Source organism: Brienomyrus brachyistius, unplaced genomic scaffold, assembly GCF_023856365.1.
Source record: "Brienomyrus brachyistius isolate T26 unplaced genomic scaffold, BBRACH_0.4 scaffold97, whole genome shotgun sequence".
In the NCBI taxonomy this organism is placed as follows: domain Eukaryota; kingdom Metazoa; phylum Chordata; class Actinopteri; order Osteoglossiformes; family Mormyridae; genus Brienomyrus; species Brienomyrus brachyistius.
Window position 1 is genome coordinate 189,388 of NW_026042372.1, and position 24,461 is coordinate 213,848.

At 47.0% G+C, this 24,461-nt stretch overlaps 1 protein-coding gene across 11 annotated transcripts in view; it reads left to right on the plus strand.

Annotated features, from left to right (window-relative positions):
• The window catches only part of LOC125727427 (NACHT, LRR and PYD domains-containing protein 12-like), a 46,868-nt gene that overhangs the window by 21,045 nt on the left and 1,362 nt on the right, over positions 1 to 24,461 (plus strand). For 8 of the 11 annotated variants that reach the window (XM_049004108.1, XM_049004113.1, XM_049004112.1 and 5 more), the window contains 5 exons: positions 5,910 to 6,083; positions 6,460 to 6,633; positions 7,341 to 7,514; positions 22,611 to 22,784; positions 22,899 to 22,945. In XM_049004108.1, coding sequence (XP_048860065.1) covers positions 5,910 to 6,083; positions 6,460 to 6,633; positions 7,341 to 7,514; positions 22,611 to 22,784; positions 22,899 to 22,945 — 743 coding nt within the window. The remainder of the gene's footprint in view (positions 1 to 5,909; positions 6,084 to 6,459; positions 6,634 to 7,340; positions 7,515 to 22,610; positions 22,785 to 22,898; positions 22,946 to 24,461) is intronic. The other 3 variants (XM_049004115.1, XM_049004118.1, XM_049004117.1) reach the window with 3 other exon arrangements.

A 24,461-nucleotide genomic window follows, 5' to 3' on the forward strand; every position in this document is an offset into this window, starting at 1 on the left:
GAGTGTTAACACGCACCAGTCACAGGGATCACATCTACAACGAGCCCAGAATGCCGCTGGCGGAGTGTTAACACGCACCAGTCACAAGGATCACATCTACAACGGGCCCAGAATGCCGCTGGCGGAGTGTTAACACGCACCGGTCACAGGGATCACATCTACAACGGGCCCAGAATGCCGCTGGCGGAGTGTTAACACGCACCAGTCAGAGGGATCACATCTACAACGGGCCCAGAATGCCGCTGGCGGAGTGTTAACACGCACCAGTCACAAGGATCACATCTACAACGGGCCCAGAATGCCGCTGGCGGAGTGTTAACACGCACCAGTCAGAGGGATCACATCTACAACGGGCCCAGAATGCCGCTGGCGGAGTGTTAACACGCACCAGTCACAGGGATCACATCTACAACGGGCCCAGAATGCTGCTGGCGGAGTGTTAACACGCCCCGGTCAGAGGGATCACATCTACAACGGGCCCAGAATGCCGCTGGCGGAGTGTTAACATGCAGCGGTCACAGGGATCACATCTACAACGGGCCCAGAATGCCGCTGGCGGAGTGTTAACACGCACCGGTCACAGGGATCACGTCTACAACGGGCCCAGAATGCCGCTGGCGGAGTGTTAACATGCAGCGGTCACAGGGATCACGTCTACAACGGGCCCAGAATTCCGCTGGCGGAGTGTTAACACGCACCAGTCAGAGGGATCACATCTACAACGGGCCCAGAATGCCGCTGGCGGAGTGTTAACACGCACCAGTCACAGGGATCACATCCACAACGGGCCCAGAATGCCGCTGGCGGAGTGTTAACACGCACCAGTCACAGGGATCACATCTACAACGGGCCCAGAATGCCGCTGGCGGAGTGTTAACACGCACCAGTCAGAGGGATCACATCTACAACGGGCCCAGAATGCCGCTGGCGGAGTGTTAACACGCACCAGTCACAAGGATCACATCTACAACGGGCCCAGAATGCCGCTGGCGGAGTGTTAACACGCACCGGTCACAGGGATCACATCTACAACGGGCCCAGAATGCCGCTGGCGGAGTGTTAACACGCACCAGTCACAGGGATCACATCTACAACGGCCCCAGAATGCCGCTGGCGGAGTGTTAACACGCACCAGTCACAGGGATCACATCTACAACGGGCCCAGAATGCCGCTGGCGGAGTGTTAACACACACCAGTCACAGGGATCACAACTACAACGGGCCCAGAATGCCGCTGGCGGAGTGTTAACACGCACCAGTCACAGGGATCACAACTACAACGGGCCCAGAATGCCGCTGGCGGAGTGTTAACACGCACCAGTCACAGGGATCACAACTACAACGGGCCCAGAATGCCGCTGGCGGAGTGTTAACACGCACCGGTCACAGGGATCACAACTACAACGGGCCCAGAATGCCGCTGGCGGAGTGTTAACACGCAGCGGTCACAGGGATCACGTCTACAACGGGCCCAGAATGCCGCTGGCGGAGTGTTAACACGCACCAGTCACAGGGATCACATCTACAACGGGCCCAGAATGCCGCTGGCAGAGTGTTAACACGCACCAGTCACAGGGATCACATCCACAACGGGCCCAGAATGCCGCTGGCGGAGTGTTAACACGCACCAGTCACAGGGATCACATCTACAACGGGCCCAGAATGCCGCTGGCGGAGTGTTAACACGCACCGGTCACAGGGATCACATCTACAACGGGCCCAGAATGCTGCTGGCGGAGTGTTAACACGTACCGGTCACAGGGATCACATCTACAACGGGCCCAGAATGCCGCTGGCGGAGTGTTAACACGCACCAGTCAGAGGGATCACATCTACAACGGGCCCAGAATGCCGCTGGCGGAGTGTTAACACGCACCAGTCAGAGGGATCACATCTACAACGGGCCCAGAATGCCGCTGGCGGAGTGTTAACACGCACCAGTCACAAGGATCACATCTACAACGGGCCCAGAATGCCGCTGGCGGAGTGTTAACACGCACCAGTCAGAGGGATCACATCTACAACGGGCCCAGAATGCCGCTGGCGGAGTGTTAACACGCACCAGTCACAAGGATCACATCTACAACGGGCCCAGAATGCCGCTGGCGGAGTGTTAACACGCACCAGTCAGAGGGATCACATCTACAACGGGCCCAGAATGCCGCTGGCGGAGTGTTAACACGCCCCGGTCAGAGGGATCACATCTACAACGGGCCCAGAATGCCGCTGGCGTAGTGTTAACACGCAGCGGTCACAGGGATCACATCTACAACGGGCCCAGAATGCCGCTGGCGGAGTGTTAACACGCACCAGTCAGAGGGATCACATCTACAACGGGCCCAGAATGCCGCTGGCGGAGTGTTAACACGCACCAGTCAGAGGGATCACATCTACAACGGGCCCAGAATGCCGCTGGCGGAGTGTTAACACGTACCGGTCACAGGGATCACATCTACAACGGGCCCAGAATGCCGCTGGCGGAGTGTTAACACGCAGCGGTCACAGGGATCACATCTACAACGGGCCCAGAATGCCGCTGGAGGAGTGTTAACACACCCCAGTCAGAGGGATCACATCTACAACGGGCCCAGAATGCCGCTGGCGGAGTGTTAACACGCCCCAGTCAGAGGGATCACATCTACAACGGGCCCAGAATGCCGCTGGCGGAGTGTTAACACGCACCAGACACAGGGATCACATCTACAACGGCACCAGAATGCCGCTGGCGGAGTGTTAACACGCACCAATCACAGGGATCACATCTACAACGGCCCCAGAATGCCGCTGGCGGAGTGTTAACATGCACCAGTCACAAGGATCACATCTACAACGGGCCCAGAATGCCGCTGGCGGAGTGTTAACACGCACCAGACACAGGGATCACATCTACAACGGCCCCAGAATGCCGCTGGCGGAGTGTTAACACGCACCAGTCACGGGGATCACATCTACAACGGCCCCAGAATGCCGCTGGCGGAGTGTTAACACGCACCAGTCACGGGGATCACATCTACAACGGGCCCAGAATGCCGCTGGCGGAGTGTTAACACGCCCCAGTCAGAGGGATCACATCTACAACGGGCCCAGAATACCGCTGGCGGAGTGTTAACACGCACCAGTCACAGGGATCACATCTACAACGGGCCCAGAATACCGCTGGCGGAGTGTTAACACGCACCAGTCACAGGGATCACATCTACAACGGGCCCAGAATGCCGCTGGCGGAGTGTTAACACGCCCCAGTCAGAGGGATCACATCTACAACTGGCCCAGAATGCCGCTGGCGGAGTGTTAACACGCACCAGTCACAGGGATCACATCTACAACGGCCCCAGAATGCCGCTGGCGGAGTGTTAAGACGCACCAGTCACAGGGATCACATCTACAACGGCCCCAGAATGCCGCTGGCGGAGTGTTAACACGCACCAGACACAGGGATCACATCTACAACGGCCCCAGAATGCCGCTGGCGGAGTGTTAACACGCACCAGTCACAGGGATCACATCTACAACGGCCCCAGAATGCCGCTGGCGGAGTGTTAATACGCACCAGTCACAGGGATCACATCTACAACGGCCCCAGAATGCCGCTGGCGGAGTGTTAACACGCACCAGACACAGGGATCACATCTACAACGGCCCCAGAATGCCGCTGGCGGAGTGTTAACACGCACCAGACACAGGGATCACATCTACAACGGCCCCAGAATGCCACTGGCGGAGTGTTAACACGCACCAGTCACGGGGATCACATCTACAACGGGCCCAGAATGCCGCTGGCGGAGTGTTAACACGCTCCAGTCACGGGGATCACATCTACAACGGGCCCAGGATGCCGCTGGCGGAGTGTTTACACGCACCAGTCACGGGGATCACATCTACAACGGGCCCAGAATACCGCTGGCGGAGTGTTAACACGCACCAGTCACAGGGATCACATCTACAACGGGCCCAGAATACCGCTGGCGGAGTGTTAACACGCACCAGTCACAGGGATCACATCTACAACGGGCCCAGAATGCCGCTGGCGGAGTGTTAACACGCACCAGTCACGGGGATCACATCTAAAACGGGCCCAGAATGCCGCTGGCGGAGTGTTAACACGCACCGGTCAGAGGGATCACATCTACAACGGGCCCAGAATACCACTGGCGGAGTGTTAACACGCACCGGTCACAGGGATCACATCTATAACGGGCCCAGAATTCTGAAGGCAGAGTGTTAACACGCTCCAGTCACAAGGATCACATCACACCTGCTCTCACATCCCTGCACTGGCTTCCTTTGGCTTCTACGATTGATTTTAAAGGTCATTTGCTAATTTGTAAATATTTACGTGGTTTAGCTCTGTCCTGCCTCAGTAACATGACTGTAAGGTATGTCCCAGGCAGATCAGTCAGATCATCCGGCAGTAATTTACTGATTATTCCTAAAACCCGGCTGGGGAGGGAGGGGGCAGCTTTTAGTCACTATGGGCCCAAACTCTGGAACTCTCTCCCAGAAAACCTGAGAGCTACTGAATGTCTCAGTACTTTCAAAACTAGGCTGAAAAGGCATCTTTTCACCACCGCATATTATAATCTATGATAATCAGTTTTATTATTTTATGCTTTTATTAATATCAGTAATTGTGGGGGGGGCGGGCGGGCTTTCGCTTGCCCCAGAAGACATAGGGGCTAGAGGCCCCTTTGAGGAGGGGCCCTTAAAGAGGACATGGGTATTTAAAGTCCTTTATGATGGTTTTTAATTTTATTTTTTTAAAACATTTTTACTCTATTTTTATTTCTTTTGCGCTTATTGTTATTTATTCTGAGCTTATTTGAATTTCTTTTTCTTCTTTTTAAATGTTTGCAAAATTCTTTATAAACGCTGTGGCTAAAATGCGCTATATAAATAATGATTGATTGATTCAGATAGATAGATGAGAGAGAGAGTTTACTTTTAACCACCTTTATTAAACAGTTAGCAACCAATCCTAATCACAGCCCTGGCGGGTCAGGGACACACTTAAAGCTGTGCCTGAGACTAAGATACGAAAAACTGAGTTGGGAAGCTCAAAATTCCCACCAGAAAGCTGCACTTGAATGACTTACATTCTGGCTGCTGACTCAGAGATAGAAGTTGGTGATGTGACAATACTGAACTTACAAGAATGGCGACTGCATGGTTACTGCAAGGGACAATGCTTGTGAAATTCTGTGCAATGTTTCTTTTTAACTGCTTCAGAATCTTTGGCTAGAAAGCTGAACTGAAAGCAAATCATGAATCTTTCTGTTATCTTGCTTTGTATGTAGCCTAAGCGTGTTTCCCCAGCAAAGACGATAATCGCCGGTTATTCACTGTCAGATATCGACACCGGGATACTTGTCTGATTACGCTCATTACCGATAATATCATCATATCACCCAGACGTAATTGGTGATTTGACATGTTCCCAGGTATAACAATACAGGGAGAAAAAGGATTTTACTCATGGGATCAGGAATCCAAGTGCCAGTTGCTGCTGCATTAGCTGCTGGGAATGTTCACATCTCCTCCTTTCAGTGATACGTGTCGAGTGTAGGGACACCTGGCAGAAAGATGACTAAGGACTGTACTGGAAGCACTGGTCTGACTGTTATGGGAGGTTCACGTCCATCTTGCTGTTGATGTGTTCCTATGTATTCCTATAGCTTGTACTTAATGTTTTACCTCTAGTTTTGAGCAAAGATGCACTGACTCACAATTAGTGATCATATGACTGCAGCAGATTGTCAGGACGCACAGAACACTCTGCAGACTATAATTCATTTTGAAGTGTAAGCTGTTCTGCTAATTATTATGAAAACAAATGCTTATTGTAATGCTTTGTATTTTACTAATGTGTAGGATGTGTATATGTCTGTGTCTTAAAGTGTTTTCTGTTTCAGGCTGAACAGCTGTGATCTCATAGATAAACACTGTGAAGTGCTGTCTTCAGCTCTCACATCAAACTCTTCCCCCCTGAGAGAGCTGGACCTGAGTGACAATAACCTGAAGGATTCAGGAGTGAAGCTGCTCTCTGCTGCACTGGGGGATTTACACTGTAAACTGGAGATACTGAGGTCAGTATTACTGGGTATTCCACACCGCAAACTGGAGATACTGAGGCCAGTATTACTGGATATTCCACACTGTAAACTGGGGATACTGAGGCCAGTATTGCTGGGTATTACAAACCACAAACTGGAGATACTGAGGTCAGTAATATTGGGTATTCCACACTGTACGCTTTAGATACTGAGGTAAGTATTACTGTGTATTCCACACAATAAAGAGGAGATAGTGAGCAATTAGCTAAGGGAAAGGGAGGAGGGGTCCTGCCTTGTCTTAGACACTAAACTGTAATTCTTGAATTATTTATTAGAGCATCACATTTATTTAATAATTATAATGGTGAGGTGATATTATTTACTGGGGAGTTTCTGTCTTTCTCTGCAGGCTGTCAGGCTGTAGAGTCGCAGAAGAAGGCTGTTCTTCCCTGGCTTCAGCTCTGAGGTCAAACCCCTCACATCTGAGAGAGCTGGACCTGAGCTACAATCACCCAGGAGACTCAGGAGTGAAGCTGCTCTCTGCTGTACTGGAGGATCCCAGCTGTAAACTGGAGAAGCTGCAGTGAGTACAGAATATGCATTTTACACAAAAGTAACTGGACAGCAAGAAAACCCACGATGCCTTTCAGCAGTTACATAATAAACAAACACAAACAGCTTCTGTTTTCTTCTCCTACTTCCTTATTTCCCACAATCTTATCAACCATCGATCCATGTTAAAAATAATTAAGCAGTGAAGCAGGAAACATCCATTCAACCATATTGTGATGTCCGCTGAGCGGAGGAGCAGGCAGACAGGGCAGTGGAGCCGTGAAGACGAGCAAACGGGGTTTATTAAGGGCAGACGAGGAAACACAGCTCACAACATCAATGACAGATCTAGGGAAACAGACCTGAACACGGACTGAAATACACAAGACAAGCCGAAATAACAGGAAACAGCTGGTCAGAATCGGGGCAGCAGACGTGGTTAATGAGGGGGCATGGCACACGAGGATCACACGAGCTGGGCGTGACACATATAATCCATGCAAAACATTTGTGTTGGTTAGCAAAGTTAACAGCACTGTTACAGATAAACATGCTGACTTTAACGTGTTATGGACAAAAAAATAATGGACACCAAACAGAATCGGAATGATTGTTAAAATTATTTTTAATAATTTAATTGTTTTCTGAAAATCCATTATGTCATGGCCCTTATTCTCCTCATTTGAATACAGTGCTGCAGTGTAAAAACTGGATTTGAAAGTGTTTAATCTTTTTAAGGGTGGGCCGGTGTGAACTCACAGAGAAATGCTGTGAGGCACTGGCTTCAGCTCTCAGATCAAACTCCTCACCCCTGAGAGAGCTGGACCTGAGTGACAATGACCTGCAGGACTCAGGAGTGAAGCTGCTCTCTGCTGGACTGGGGGATTTACACTGCAAACTGGAGATACTGAGGTCAGTCTGACTGGGTATTCCACACTGTAAACTGGGGGTAGTGAGGTGAGTATTACTGGGTATTTCACACTGTACAGTGGAAATACTAAGGTAGAAAATAACTAATGATTTCAAAATAAAGCAGGAGTATCTAAGTCTAGGGGTTGACTTAAAAAATAACATTAGACTCGCTACAGTAAGTGGAATGTCGAAAGGAAGATTGCATTGGAGGCTAAGGATGACATTAAAAGTTTCTTCCAATATTTTAACTCCAAAAGAGCTCTAAAAGCTGAAATCACTCATCTGCAGGATAGTAAGGGCCTTATAATTGAAAATGAAAACTGATATAGTAAATGAGTTTAATGATTATTTTACACGGGTGTTCACAGTAGAGGACATGATTAACTTACCACCATTTTGACAAATACAGTGTCGTATATAAACAATATACAGTCCCTCCACAATTATTGCCCCCCTTGTAAAGATTTGTAAAAAGGATTCGAAAAAAATCCACCTTTTGGCGAAGCAGCTTCATCTCACACTGAAAAAACGAGAAAAATCCAACCTTTCATTGAAATAAATTTATTCAAAGAAAAACAAATCCTTCATCAAGAAATAATTATTTTGAACAAACACACATGAGCCACGATTATTGGCAGCCCTGCTTTTACTACTCTGTACAACCTCCCTTTGCCAGTATAACAGCACTGAGTCTCCTATGACATTTTATAAGGTTGGAGAATACAGAGCAAGGCATCTGAGACCATTCCTCTTTACAGAATCTCTCCAGATCACCCAGGGTCCTCGGCCCTCTCTTGTGCACTCTCCTCTTCAGCTCAGCCCACAGGTTTTCAGTGGGGTCAGGGGACTGAGGTGGCCATGGCAGAAGCTTGATTCTGCGGTCAGCTGACCATTTTAATGTTTATTTGGACATGTGCTTAGGATCACCGTCCTGCTGGAAGATCCAATGAAGGCCCAGTTTTTGTTTCCTGGCAGCAGCAGCCAAATTTTGATATAAAATGTCCTGGTATTTCATGGACCCCATAGTGCCATGTACCCTAACAAGGTTTCCAGGGTTTTTGGAGGAAAAACAGCTCCACAACATCACAGAACCTCCACCATATCTTACAGCTGGGATAAGGTTCATTTCATTATAACCATCCTTCTTTTTACGCCAAACCCACCTTGAATGTTTATTGCCAAAAAGCATTTTTGTTTCATCAGACAGTTGAATTTGATTCCAGTCAAAGTTGTATAATGTTTTGCAAACTCCTGGCACTAACATTTTAAGTAAATGACAGGAAAAGCTTCTTTCTGTCATAACTTTCAAAACGTCTGTTAGCATGAAGGGGGCGTCTGATGGTTTTTTGGAGACGTGGTAACCCCAAGGTTTTACTTTGTCTGGTAATTGACTAACAGTCATCCTTGGGGATTTTTTGTCTCTCTTACGATCCTCCTCACTGTATGTGGGGGCAAAATAAACTTGGGTCCTCTTTCAGGCAGGTTTCTAACAGTTCCAGTTAATGCCCACTTTTTAATTATTGCCCTAAGAGTAGAAATTGGCATTTTAAGGCGAGTAGCTATTTTTTAATCCACATTCCCTGACTTATGAAGGTCAGCACACTTCTCCCTCATTTGGTCTGTGTGTCTCTTATCTTTCCCATGTTGATGGATGACTAAGGGAATCTGGCCTCTGTGTCTCCTCATGTTTGTACCCCAGTTACTCAGGAAGTCATGGATTACAGCTTGAAGGCTCCTACTCACTCCAATCAACTCAAATATGTATAATTTACATGGGAAACATGCTTCAGTTACATTGTGTTCACTATAATTTGCAGGGCTGCCAATAATCGTGGCTCATGTGTTTTTGTTAAAAATAATTATTTCTTGATGAAGGATTAGATTTTTCTTCAGATAAATTGATTTTAATTAAAGGTTGGATTTTTCTCATTTTTTCCATGTGAGATGAAGCAACTTCACCAGAAGGTGGATTTTTTCTTACCCCTTGTACAAAGGGGTGCCAATAATTGCGTAGGGCATGTATGTATAACTGAGGCTGATGTGGTACAAAGCCTATAGCTAAGCTCAAAATAAATAAATCACAGGGTCCTGATGGCATCTTACCTATAGTTTTAAAATAAATGAGGGTTATTATTAGCCAACCTTTAACTTTACTGTTTCCGAAATCCTTATTTGCACGTGAGGTACCTTATGATTGGAAGTATGCTAATATAGCACCCATATTCAAAAAAGGGGATAGATGTAATCCAGCAAACTACAGGCCAATTACTTTAACTTGCATAACTGGAAAAGTTATGGATACAAATAACCTGGATACAAATAACATTCTGAGGGGTAGCCAACCTGGATTTAGGAGAAGTAGATCCTGTTTAACTAATCTACTTGTGTTCTTTGAGGAAGCAAAAATAGAACTTGGTCACAAAATGTACTTAGATTTGCAGAAGGCCTTTGATGTTGTCCCCCTCAAACAGCTCTTGCTTAAGCTCAAAGCTGCAGGGATTTTAGGAACTGTAGCAACTTGGATTGAAAACTGGTTAACTGACAGGAAGCAGCAGGTAGTTATTAGAGGCACAATGTCACAGTGGGCCTGCGTTCATAGTGGGGTACCGCAGGGTTCAATTTTAGGATCACTATTGTTCCTAATTTACATTAATGATATTGACACCAATACATACAGTAAACTAGTTAAATTTACAGACGACACCAAGGTGGATGATGTAGCAAATACTGATCTAGCAGCGGAGAGGCTACAACGGGATCTTTATTTAATTAGCGACTGGGCTGATACCTGGCAGATTAAATTTAATATAGATAAATGTAAGGTAATTTATGCAGGGAGCAGAAATATAAAGTACAGATTTTTTATGGGTTTCACTGAAATAAAGGTTACTAATTATGAGAAAGACCTCAGTCAGTATGTTGATGCTTCCATGTCCCACTCTCACCAGTGTGGGGAAGCAATTAAAAAGGCCAATAGGATGTTGGGTTACATCTCTAGGTGTGTGGAGTTTAATTTAAATGAAGTGATGCTAAGATTATACAATTCCTTGGTAAGACCCCACCTAGAATATTGTTTTAATGTGAGAGGGGGATATAGGGATGTCGAAGGAACAATGAGGTTCGCTTTGGTCCGTTCAGAAATATTTCTTAAAATATACACAAAATTATGATATATTTCATAAGCATTGATAGGTAATCGGGGGCAGCATGGTGGTGCAGTGGTTAGCACTGTTGCCTCACACCTCTGGGACCTGGGTTCGAGTCTCCGCCTGGGTCACATGTGTATGGAGATTGCATGTTCTCCCCATGTCGTCGTGGGGTTTCCTCCAGGTACTCCGGTTTCCCCCCACAGTCCAAAAACATTCTGAGGCTAATTGGACTTGCTAAATTGCCCATAGGAATGCGTGCGTGAGTGCATGGTGTGTGAGTGTGCCCTGCGATGGGCTGGCCCCCCATCCTGGGTTGTTCCCTGCCTCGTGCCCATTGCTTCCGGGATAGGCTCCGGACCCCCCGCGACCCAGTAGGATAAGTGGTTTGGAAAATGGATGGATGGATGGATGATAGGTAATCCCACTAATTAATAAAATGAAAAAGTAGCCACAAGCCATCTACACTCGGACGTGCTATAATCACCCACCTTCACACACGGACTGGGGAGCCCCTTTCAGTCCTGGCAGGAGACCAACACGTGATTCCTGAGAAGTTCCGGGCGATGCGTGCTCTATCCCACGGCTGATCTCCGGTCAGTGCTGAGCTCTCCCCCTTCCTTTATGCTAAATCTGGAGTGGTACTCGTGCGGGGAGGGGGCGAGCTGGCCAGGCTCACCCCCTTCCTCAGGGAATGTGCTCTTTATTCTCCAATTCCTGTCCAGGTGAGGCTGTTTTGCGCTTGCGGTTATGAAGCATTTTGGGCAAGGCTTTCCCTTTTCCCCTGGGAGAGAAAAGATAAGCCTCCCTTTCCGCTGGGAAAGGCGAGATAGGTGTTCTAGCTCTTTCTGTGAGAAACAAGTTATATAAGTGATCAGTGAAAAAACGCGTTTGTGCAGTTCACCTGTGGCACAACAATAATGTGGGTGAATCACGGTGGACGATGTATTTGAATCCCGGGGTGTTTAGTCCAAACACGATCAGAATCAATCCATACCTCAATCCCCTCATAGGTATGTCTGCTAGGTGGAGTTGGAGGTGCAGTATAATCCCATTATGACGAACTCGCTTATAACGGAATATCATCTGTAACAGACAAGGTCCGCTGGCCGTGCGCCTTTAAGAACCTGCAGAAAAAGCATCGCATATAGCGGACTCACATACAATGGAATTTCGCTTATAACGGACAAACAATTTGGTCCCATTTGTCATTTGCCGTTTGTCTGCGGCAGGATACATGTATGTGAGAGTGTCTGGCAGGGTATGTGTGTTTGAGAGTGTCTGTGACCGGGTACGCGTGTGTGTGAGTGTCTGCGGCAGGGTACGTGTGTTTGAGAGTGTCTGTGACAGGGTACATGTGTATGAGAGTGTCTGTGGCAGGGTACATGTGTGTGAGAGTGTCTGTGGCAGGGTATGTGTGCGTGAGAGTGTCTGGCAGGGTATGTGTGTGTGAGAGTGTCTGTGGCAGGGTACGCATGTGTGAGAGTGTCTGTGGCAGGGTACGTGTGTGTGAGAGTGTCTGTGGCAGGGTATGTGTGTGTGAGAGTGTCTGGCAGAGTATGTGTGTGTGAGAGTGTCTGTGACAGGGTACGTGTGTGTGAGAGTGTCTGTGGCAGGGTATGTGTGTGTGAGAGTGTCTGGCAGGGTATGTGTGTGTGAGAGTGTCTGTGGCAGGGTACGCATGTGTGAGAGTGTCTGTGGCAGGGTACGTGTGTGTGAGAGTGTCTGTGGCAGGGTATGTGTGTGTGAGAGTGTCTGGCAGGGTATGTGTGTGTGAGAGTGTCTGGCAGGGTATGTGTGTGAGAGTGTCTGTGACAGGGTACATGTGTATGAGAGTGTCTGTGGCAGGGTACATGTGTATGAGAGTGTCTGTGGCAGGGTACGTGTGTGTGAGAGTGTCTGTGGCAGGGTATGTGTGTGTGAGAGTGTCTGGCAGGGTACGTGTGTGTGAGAGTGTCTGGCAGGGTACATGTGTATGAGAGTGTCTGGCAGGGTACGTGTGTGTGAGAGTGTCTGGCAGGGTATGTGTGTGAGAGAGTGTCTGTGACACGGTACGCGTGTGTGAGAGTGTCTGCGGCAGGGTACGTGTGTGTGAGAGTGTCTGTGACAGGGTACGTGTGTGTGAGAGTGTCTGTGGCAGGGTACGTGTGTGTGAGAGTGTCTGTGACAGGGTACGTGTGTGTGAGAGTGTCTGTGACGGTACATGTGTGTGAGAGTGTCTGTGACAGGGTACGTGTGTATGAGAGTGTCTGTGGCAGGGTACATGTGTGTGAGAGTGTCTGCGGCAGAGTACGTGTGTTTGAGAGTGTCTGTGGCAGGGTACGTGTGTATGAGAGTGTCTGTGGCAGGGTACGTGTGTATGAGAGTGTCTGTGGCAGGGTACGTGTGTGTGTGAGAGTGTCTGCGGCAGAGTATGTGTGTGAGAGTGTCTGTGGCAGGGTATGTGTGTGTGTGAGAGTGTCTGCGGCAGAGTACGTGTGTTTGAGAGTGTCTGTGGCAGGGTACGTGTGTATGAGAGTGTCTGTGGCAGGGTACGTGTGTATGAGAGTGTCTGTGGCAGGGTACGTGTGTGTGAGAGTGTCTGTGACGGTACATGTGTGTGAGAGTGTCTGCGGCGGTACATGTGTGTGAGAGTGTCTGCGGCAGAGTACGTGTGTGCGAGAGTGTCTGTGGCAGGGTACGTGTGTGTGAGAGTGTCTGCGGCAGGATACGTGTGTGTGAGAGTGTCTGCGGCAGGGTACGTGTGTGTGAGAGTGTCTGTGGCAGGGTACGTGTGTGTGAGAGTGTCTGCGGCAGGATACGTGTGTGTTAGTGTGTCTGTGGCAGGGTACGTGTGTGTGAGAGTGTCTGCGGCAGTGTACGCGTGTCTGAGAGTGTCTGCGGCAGGATACGTGTGTGTGAGAGTGTCTGTGGCAGGATACGTGCGTGTGAGAGTGTCTGTGGCAGGGTACGTGTGTGTGAGAGTGTCTGCGACAGGGTACACGTGTCTGAGAGTATCTGCGGCAGGGTACGTGTGTGTGAGAGTGTCTGCGGCAGGATACGTGTGTGTGAGAGTGTCTGTGGCAGGGTACGTGTGTGTGAGAGTGTCTGAGGCAGGTTACGCGTGTATGAGAGTGTCTGCGGCAGGGTATGTGTGTGTTAGTGTGTCTGTGGCAGGGTACGTGTGTGTGAGAGTGTCTGTGACGGTACGTGTGTATGAGAGTGTCTGTGGCAGGGTACGTGTGTGTGAGAGTGTCTGTGACGGTACATGTGTGTGAGAGTGTCTGCGGCAGAGTACGTGTGTGCGAGAGTGTCTGTGGCAGGGTACGTGTGTGTGAGAGTGTCTGTGGCAGGGTACGTGTGTGTGAGAGTGTCTGCGGCAGGATACGTGTGTGTGAGAGTGTCTGTGGCAGGGTACGTGTGTGTGAGAGTGTCTGCGGCAGGATACGTGTGTGTTAGTGTGTCTGTGGCAGGGTACGTGTGTGTGAGAGTGTCTGCGGCAGTGTACGCGTGTCTGAGAGTGTCTGCGGCAGGATACGTGTATGTGAGAGTGTCTGTGGCAGGATACGTGCGTGTGAGAGTGTCTGTGGCAGGGTACGTGTGTGTGAGAGTGTCTGTGACAGGGTACGTGTGTGTGAGAGTGTCTGTGACAGGGTACGCGTGTGTGAGTGTCTGCGATAGGATACGTGTGTGTGAGAGTGTCTGTGACAGGGTACGCGTGTGTGAGTGTCTGCGGCAGGATACGTGTGTGTGAGAGTGTCTGCGGCAGGATACGTGTGTGTGAGAGTGTCTGTGGCAGGGTACGTGTGTGTGAGAGTGTCTGTGGCAGGGTACGTGTGTGTGAGAGTGTCTGAGGCAGGGTACGTGTGTGTGAGAGTGTCTGTGGCAGGGTACGTGTGTGTGAGAGTGTCTGTGGCTGGGTACGTGTGTGTGAGAGTGTCTGTGGCAGGGTACGTGTGTGTGAGAGTGTCTGCGACAGGGTACGTGTGTGTGAGAGTGTCTGTGGCAGGGTACGTGTGTGTGAGAGTGTCTGTGACAGGGTACGTGTGTGTGACAGTGTCTGTGGCAGGGTACGTGTATGTGAGAGTGTCTGAGGCAGGATACGTGTGTGTGAGAGTGTCTGAGGCAGGGTACGCGTGTGTGAGATTGTCTGTGACAGTGTATGTGTCTGTGAGAGTGTCTGTGACAGGGTATCTGTCTGTGAGAGTGTCTGCGACACCCCACCCCCAGTGCACTAGGTGACCTGCCCCACCCAGAGGCACAGGTGAACAGAACCACTACCCCAAAGTAGAGGCTAGTTGAAGTGGCAGGAATGGGGGGGCGAATGAAGTCAGTATTTAATGTGAGGAGTCGTAGAGGGGAGAGGAAAAGAAAAGGAGATAAATGCAAAAAAGTAAAAAACGAAGGATTCTATTTATATATGATGATTGTGGATGATTGGAGCCGTAATTGTCAAAAAGAAATTAGTAAATAAAAAATTATCACACATATACACTCCTCAAAAAAATTAAAGGAACACTTTGAAAACACATCAGATATCAATGGGGGAAAAAAATCACGCTGGATATCTATACTGATGTAGACTGGGTAATGTGTTAGGAACGAAAGGATGCCACATCGTTTGATGGAAATGAAATTATCAACCTACAGAGGGCTGAATTCAAAGACACCCCCGAAAATCAAAGTGAAAAATGTTGTGGCAGACTAGTCCATTTTGTTGAAATTTCATTACAGTAACTCATTCATTCATGATTCATTACAGAATCATACTCAGTAGTTTGTATGGCCCCCACGTGGTTGTATGCATGCCTGACAATGTCGGGGCATGGTCCTAATGAGACCATGGATGATGTCCTGGGGGATCTCCTCTCAGATCTGGACCAGGGTATCACTGAGCTTCTGGACAGTCTGAAGTGCAACCTGGTGGCATCGAATGGACGAAACATAATGTCCGTGGGGGGCAGTCAATGGTATCAATTCCTTCATCCTCCAGGAACTGCTTACATGCTCTTGCCACATGAGGCTGGGCATTGTCGTGCACCAGGAGGAACCCAGGACCCACCGCACCAGCATTGGGTCTGACAATGGGTTCAAGGATTTCATCCTGATACCTAATGGCAGTCAAGGTGCCGTTGTCTAGCCGGTAGAGGACTGTGCGTCCCTCCATGGATATGCCTCCCCAGACCATCACTGACCCACCACCAAACCGGTCATGCTGAACAATGCTGCAGGCAGCATAACGTTCTCCATGGCTTCTCCAGACCCTTTCATGTCTGTCACATGTGCTGAGGGTGAACCTGCTCTCATCTGTGAAAAGCACAGGGCACCAGTAGCAGACCTGCAAATTCTGGTATTCTATGGCAAATGCCAATCGAGCTCCATGGTGCTGGGCAGTGAGCACAGGGTCCACTAGAGGACATTGGGTCCTCAGGGCACCCTTTTGATGTCTGTTTCTGATTGTTTGCTGAGAGACATTCACACCAGTGGCCTGATGGAGGTCATTTTGTAGGGCTCCAGCAGTGTTCATCCTCTTCCTCCTTGCACAAAGGAGCAGATACCGGTCCTGCTGATGGGTTAAGGACCTTCTATGGCCCTGTCCAGCTCTCCTTGAATAACTGCCTGTCTCCTGGAATCTCCTCCATGCCCTTGAGATTGTGCTGGGAGACACAGCAAACCTTCTGGCAATGGCACGTACTGATGCGCCATCCTGGAGGAGTTGGACTACCTGTGCAACCTCTGTAGGGTCCAGGTATCGCCTCATGCTACCAGTAGTGACACTGACCGTCGCCAAATGCAAAACTAGTGAAAAAACTGTCAGAAAAGATGAGGAGGGAAAAATGCCAGTGGCCCCCACCTGTTAAACCATTCCTGGTTTGGGGGTCGTCTCATTGTTGCCCCTCTAGTTCACCTGTTGATAATTTCATTAACACCAAAGCAGCTGAAACTGATTAACAACCCCCTCCGCTACTTAACTGACCTGATCAATATCCCAGAAGTTTAATAGACTTGATGCTATACTCTGATTAAAAAGTGTTCCTTCAATTTTTTTGAGCAGTGTATATTAATACATAGATATGAATGTCCATACATACACAGACACACTTTCATACATATCTGTAATGACTGAAACATACAATACATGAATCAAACAGTAATAATAATAATTAATAAAAATAACTGCAAAAAAGTAAGGGGGCGGTGGGCGTTGAGGTAGCTTTTATTCACAAAATAGTTTGCTGCAAACATGCATCCATCCATCCATTTTCCAAACCGCTTATCCTACTGGGTCGCTGGGGGTCCGGAGCCTATCCCGGAAGCAATAGGCAAAAGGTAGGGAACAACCCAGGATGGGGGGCCAACCCATCGCAGGGCACATTCACACACCATTCACTCTCACACGCACACCTATGGGCAATTTAGCAACTCCAATTAGCCTCAGCACGTTTTTGGACTGTGGGGGGAAACCGGAGAAAACCCCACGACGACACGGGGAGAACATGCAAACTCCACACACATGTGACCCAGGCGGAGACTTGAACCCGGGTCCCAGAGGTGTTAGGCAATAGTGCTAACCACTGCACCACCTTGCCACCCCCAGCAAACATACAAACAACCAGAATTCTAGAAAAGTACTTTATATTTCAATGAAATAACAAATAAAACACTTTCAAATCACATGAGCCTATATTTTATTCACAACAGAACATAGATAATATTACAAATGTTCAAAGGCCGAAGACCTGTATTGGATGCCCGTGGTCTTCGGGCCCTCAGACGACTCTACATCACTCATCGGCATGATTGTGTCAATGACATTACTAAATGGGCCCAGGAATACTTCCAGAAAGCACAGTCGGTAAACACAATCCGCCGTGCCATCTGCAGATGCCAGCTAAAGCTCTATCATGCAAAAAGGAAGCCATATCTGAACATGGTCCAGAAGCGCCGTCGTGTCCTGTGGGCCAAGACTCATTTGAAATGGACTGTTTCAAAGTGGGAACGTGTTCTATGGTCAGACGAGTCCAAATGTGACATTCTTGTTGGTAATCAAGGGCGCCGTGTCCTCTGGGCTAAAGAGGAGGGAGACCTTCCAGCGTGTTATCAGCGTTCAGTTCAAAAGCCAGCATCTCTGATGGTATGGGGGTGCATAAGTGCATACGGTATGGGCAGCTTGCATGTTTTGGAAGGAACTACACTGAACAAAAATATAAACGCAACACTTTTGTTTTTGCTCCCATTTTTCATGAGATGGACTTAAAGATCTACAATTCATTCCAGATACACAATATTACCATTTCTCTCAAACATTTCTCACAAATCAGTCTAAATGTGTGATAGTGAGCACTTCTGCTTTGCTGAGATAATCCATCCCACCTCACAGGTGTGCCACATCAAGATGCTGATCTGACATCATGGGTAGTGCACAGGTGTACCTTATACTGCCCACAATAAAAGGCCACCCTGGAATGTGCAGTTTTTTGCTTTATTGGGGGTCTGGGGACTCAGAACCGGTCAGTATCTGGTGTGACCACCATTTGCCTCATGCAATGCAACACATCTTCTTCGCATAGAGTTTATCAGATTGTCAATTGTGGCCTGTGGAATGTTGGTCCACTCCTCTTCAATGGCTGTGCGAAGTTGTTGGATATTAGTGGGAACTGGTACACGCTGTCGTATACGCCGGTCAAGCACATCCCAAACATGCTCAACGGGTGACATGTCCGGTGAGTATGCTGGCCATGCAAGAACTGGGACATTTTCAGCTTCCAAGAACTGTGTACAGATCCTTGCAACATGGGGCCGTGCATTATCTTGCTGAAACCTGAGGTGATGTTCATGGATGTATGGCACAACAATGGGCCTCAGGATCTCATCACGGTATCTCTGTGCATTCAAAATGCCATCAATAAAATGCACCCGTGTTCTTCGTCCATAACAGATGCCTGCCCATACCATAACCCCACCACCACCATGGGCCACTCGATCCACAACATTGACATCAGCAAAGCGCTCACCCACACGACGCCACACACGGTGTCTGCCATCTGCCCTGAACAATGCAAACCGAGATTCATCCGTGAAGAGAACACCTCTCCAACGTGCCAGACGCCATCGAATGTGCGCATTTGCCCACTCAAGTCTGTTACGGCGACGAGCTGGAGTCAGGTCAAGACCCCGATGAGGACGACGAGCATGCAGTTGAGCTTCCCTGAGACGGTTTCTGACAGTTTGTGCAGAAAGTGTTTGGTTATGCAAACCAATTGTTTCAGCAGCTGTCTGAGTGGCTGGTCTCAGACGATCTTGGAGGTGAACCTGCTGGATGTGGAGGTCCTGGGCTGGTGTGGTTACACGTGGTCTGCGGTTGTGAGGCCGGTTGGATGTACTGCCATATTCTCTGAAACGCCTTTGGAGACGGCTTATGGTTGAGAAATGAACATTCAATGCACGAGCAACAGATCTGGTTGACATTCCTGCTGTCCGCATGCCAATTGCACGCTCCCTCAATGCTTGTGGCATCTGTGGCATTTTGCTGTGAGACAAAACTGCACATTCCAGGGTGGCCTTTTATTGTGGGCAGTATAAGGTACACCTGTGCACTACCCATGATGTCAGATCAGCATCTTGATGTGGCACACCTGTGAGGTGGGATGGATTATCTCAGCAAAGCAGAAGTGCTCACTATCACACATTTAGACTGATTTGTGAGAAATGTTTGAGAGAAATGGTAATATTGTGTATCTGGAATGAATTGTAGATCTTTAAGTCCATCTCATGAAAAATGGGAGCAAAAACAAAAGTGTTGCGTTTATATTTTTGTTCAGTGTATGAATGCTGAAAGGTATATAAAGGTTTTAGAGCAACACATGCTCCCCTCCAGAGGACGTCTGTTTGAGGGAAGGCCTTGTGTATTTCAGCAGGACAATGCAAAACCACATACTGCAGCTATTACAAGCACATGGCTTCGTCGGAGAAGAGCCCGGGTGCTGAATTGGCCTGTCTGCAGTCCAGATCTTTCACCTATAGAGAACATATAGTAATTACCTGTGACACCCATGGTGCACTGTGAGCAGGTATACAGGCCAACAGAGCATGCAGATAATTACCTGTGACACCCATTGTACACTATGAGCAGGTATACAGGCCAACAGAGCATGCAGATAATTATCTGTGACACCCATAGTGCACTGTGAGCAGGTATACAGGCCCACAGAGTATGCAGATAATTATCTGTGACACCCATTGTACACTGTGAGCAGGTATACAGGCCAACAGAGCATGCAGATAATTATCTGTGACACCCATTGTACACTGTGAGCAGGTATACAGGCCCACAGAGCATGCAGATAATTATCTGTGACACCCATTGTACACTGTGAGCAGGTATACAGGCCCACAGAGCATGCAGATAATTATCTTTGACACCCATGGTGCACTGTGAGCAGGTATACAGGCCCACAGAGTATGCAGATAATTATCTGTGACACCCATGGTGCACTGTGAGCAGGTATACAGGCCCACAGAGTATGCAGATAATTATCTGTGACACCCATTGTACACTGTGAGCAGGTATACAGGCCCACAGAGCATGCAGATAATTATCTTTGACACCGATGGTGCACTGTGAGCAGGTATACAGGCCCACAGAGTATGCAGATAATTATCTGTGACACCCCTTGTACACTGTGAGCAGGTATCAGTACTGACTACTTTTTATATTGAGTCACATGTTTTATGTGAATTACTTTGTACTGAACTGAAGGCCAGTATTTGTCACTGTGAATATGTTGTTGCAGACGTCCATCCAGAAATCAGAGCTGGGGGAAAAGATAAGGTCCTTATTCCAATTAATTTTTGGTACAAATATCAATGTGTCTGTCGCAGATGGAGGATTATATATTCTAGAGGTTTCTTTTTATTTTTAAGTTGCAGAATGTTGTCTCATCTGAGGAGGATTCAGTGTATTATGTGTGAGGTTCGTTTTGGTTTTGATGCTGGATTCAGTTAGTAAATATTAGAAAAATTGCTTATTCTCAACTCGTATTTATGGATTAAGTCTTCGAATGTCATGAAATGACTGTTACTGAAAAGGAGGTGGAGATGTGTAATCCCTTTCTGTCCCCGTGAGTGATAGTGAATAGTGATATTGTGAAGTAGGAAGTCCAGATTATTCCAGATTGGCGTGTATTTACAGGGTCTGAGAGTACAGTTAGTGATTTTAATGGCTTTCCACTGGGCTGTCAGTGCTGTGGAAATGGCAGCACTGTGTTGTTAAAGCAGTTTTGTTTCTTTAATGAAATTTTGAGTAAGTCTGCATGTCTGAGATTTTTACAGTACAGCTGCTCCTGCTGTAACCATGAGCTGCTGTTACTGCTGTAGTGTGACCATTTAGTTAAGTCTTGCAGTTGATTTGCTAAGTAATAATTAAGAAAAATGAGCTTGTAATCCAACTTGAGATTTACTTTTCTGTAATGTGGAATATTTGATTTTGAGTTTTTGTTTTTCCAGCAAAAATGTGACATTAATGAGTTTGAAAGAATTTTTCTGAATTTATTCTGGACGAGTAATTTTATTTTTATTGATTTAAGTGGGAGACTCATCTATTGTTTTGAATAAGGGGGTGTAGTTGAGGGTAACCAAGTCAGACAGCCTGTGGGAGATGTAGATACCCAAGTACCGGATATTTCCAGTGTGTGAAATGGACCATCCTGATCGGCTGAATCCCAGGCATCTTCAGACAGTGAGAATATTATGGGTTTTTTTCCAGTTTATTGTGTAGTTTGATAGATTTGAAAAGGTATTAATAAAATTAAAATTTCATATTTTGAGGGTTTCATAAAAACAGCAAGATATCATCTGCATAGAGATTAATTTTGTGTTGACTTATTAGTATGAATTCCATTTATTTCACTGTTCTGTCGTATTGCTGCCACAATTGTTTCTATGAAGATGGCAAACAGTGAAGGAGAGAGTGGGCATGCAGGCCGTCTTCCCCGTCGGAGTGTGAATGCAGGTGATGTCATCCCATCTGTGACACTGTAGCTTTTGGGTGAGGTGTACAGTATTTTAACCCAGTGGGTGAACGATTCTCCGAAGCCAAATCTATGCAATGTATTAAAGAGGAATGTCCAACTGACTGTCAGATGCCGTTTCTGCATCTAATGATGTAATCATGGTTTTAGTATGGGTATGCTGAGCAGTCTAGACTAAATTAAATAATCTATAGATGTTGTCCGAGGCATGTCTTGTCTTGATGAAATCTGTCTGATGAGGATGGATTATAGTAGGAATGACTGTCTGTAACTGAGTGGCGAGAGCTTTTGTAATGATTTTCAAGTTATTCATTAATGAGAGTGCCGGGTAACTGGAGGGTTGTGTTGGGTCTTTATCAGGTCTCAATAACACTGTAATGGCCGGTAACTGGAGGGCTGTGTTTGGTCTTTATCAGGTTTCAATAACACTGTAATGGCCTATAGATTTCTGCAGGGTAACCATCCGGTCTGGCGATTGGTTGTTAGGCATTTGGTTGAGGACCTTATGTAGTTCTTCTGATGTTAATGGTGCATCAAGCAGAGGTGGAGATTTCAGGTGTAGGGAGTACAAATCCAGACCAAGATTTTGTTTCAACAAACCAGTTGAGTCTCTGTGACTGTGACTCTTTATATTCATCTGGTTGGTTGAAACAAAATCTTGGTCTGGATTTGTACTCTCTGGACCTGAAATCTCCACCTCTGGCATCAAGGTCATCTGCTGTTTCATTGGTTAATATGGGTAAGTCTAGATTATTTTTAAATGATTCTATATCGACTGGATCTGGTTCTGAGAAGTATAGGTTCTTATAAAATGTTCAAAAGATGTTAATTTTGTGTGATTATTGAAATATTTATTAGAGGAGTCACTTTTGCTTAAAAGTAATGCTTGTAATGGTCAGGTGATCTTATTTATTGTGGATTTTTTTTCCATGTTTCTGCAGACTGTCAGGTTGTAGAGTCACAGAAGAAGGCTGTTCTTCCCTGGCTTCAGCTCTGAGGTCAAACCCCTCACACCTGAGAGAGCTGGACCTGAGCTACAATCACCCAGGAGACTCAGGAGTGAAGCTGCTTTCTGCTGTACTGGAGGATCCCAGCTGTAAACTGGAGAAGCTGAAGTGAGTACAGAGTGTGTGTCTGACACGCTACAGATACTTATGCATGTATGTGAAGAAGAGGCACCAATAAATAAATGGATACAGCAGTACTATATCATTCTGCTTCTCCTGTAGTGTGGATTACGGTGGAGAGTGCAGGACCAGAGCAGGCTTACAGAAATGTAAGTGTCTTTGCATGTTTTTATTAATAATACCATTATAATACCAATATATTGGACAATAATACCAACGCGAAACAAAAAATCAAAATCATCACCAAAACACTATCAATTAATTTAATCGGTTTTTAAAATATTTTTTGCAAATGCTTTATAGCTGCTTGTATTATCTTCGTGTTTGTGTGGGAGTGTAGGATGGTTAAATGAATTAGTTATACATATTTAATTTCACAAAAAAAGAATCCTTTGCATTTGTTCTTTTTGCGGATGCCGTGAGTGTATGTGTTTTCTGTGTGAGATTCGTTAGTATTGTCCTAAGGAGGCACCTGTAGGCAGTGAGACCGGACTCTCTCCTCAAGTGCAAAATGTGAATTTGCATTTTTACAGGGTGGTTCTGGAACATTCCTTAAAATTCATGAGAGAATATTACTGATTGGTCACTGAATCCCTTAAACCAGGGGAGCCCAAATCCAGTCCTGGAGGGCCAGAGTCCTGCACATTTTTGGGTTTCCCCTCATTTAACACACCTGATTCATCTCCTTGTGCTAATAACCACACAGCTCTTGAGCTGAATTATTTATGGTGGAACAGGGAAAGAACTTTGCTACACAGGGCACCGGCCCCCTAGGACTGGATTTGGACACCCCTGCCTTAGGCAGAAGAAACAAGCAGCACAAGTCGATGTTAACTGGCCAATGAGGTAGTGCCCCGCTCATAAATATTAATCAGCTAGCCAATCGTGTAGGGCTTCACTCGTGAATATTAAAAAGTTCTGCTGATCCACGGTGCTAAAAGAAATCAGCGCCCGGGACACACTGGATGTGCGGCGGAAAATATCAAATTTCATTTCGGCGCCCATGTTAACAGATTAGAGCGGCCGCGTGCGAGCGCGAGATGCGGGGCTCACGCCTCGCGGCAGCGGCGCAGCATCTACAGTCACGCGCGCGGTAAGCGGTTCTCTATGGAAGCGTATTGCATTCATCTGGGGGAAATTAATTCTGTTTTTCCGAATTAATGAGATAATAATCCCGTTTTTCAGAGCAATATTTTTCTGAATTAATGAGAACCTTCCTGTTTTTTATGATGCACGATCTGTGCCGGAATCATCGTTTATATCAGAATCCAGATCCAAATGTTTATTAAATATCACTTTAAACGTGTAATAATATTACTTAAATATTCTGTTATTGATGGCCATTTTCGAGCCGCATGCGCCGGAATTAGCGGTTTGAAGGAAAGACACTGACTTTAGTATTGATCTCTGGTGCCGTTTTGTGGTAAATATGCTTGTGATGAATATGTCTGATGAGTGTCGCTGCTTTGTCATTTTTTAATTAAATTAATTAAGCTGTTAGTTTAGCTCGCGCCCCATTTTGGCGGCTCTTCCCGCCGCCGTCGCGCGCCCACTTTATGTTTCATAAACTTCAGTTCCCGCTTCCTTAGGGGAAGCTGTGCTGTTTTTATATCGTACAGAAACATAAAGTACAGGCGGCCTGATGGGATTAATAATTCTTCCTCC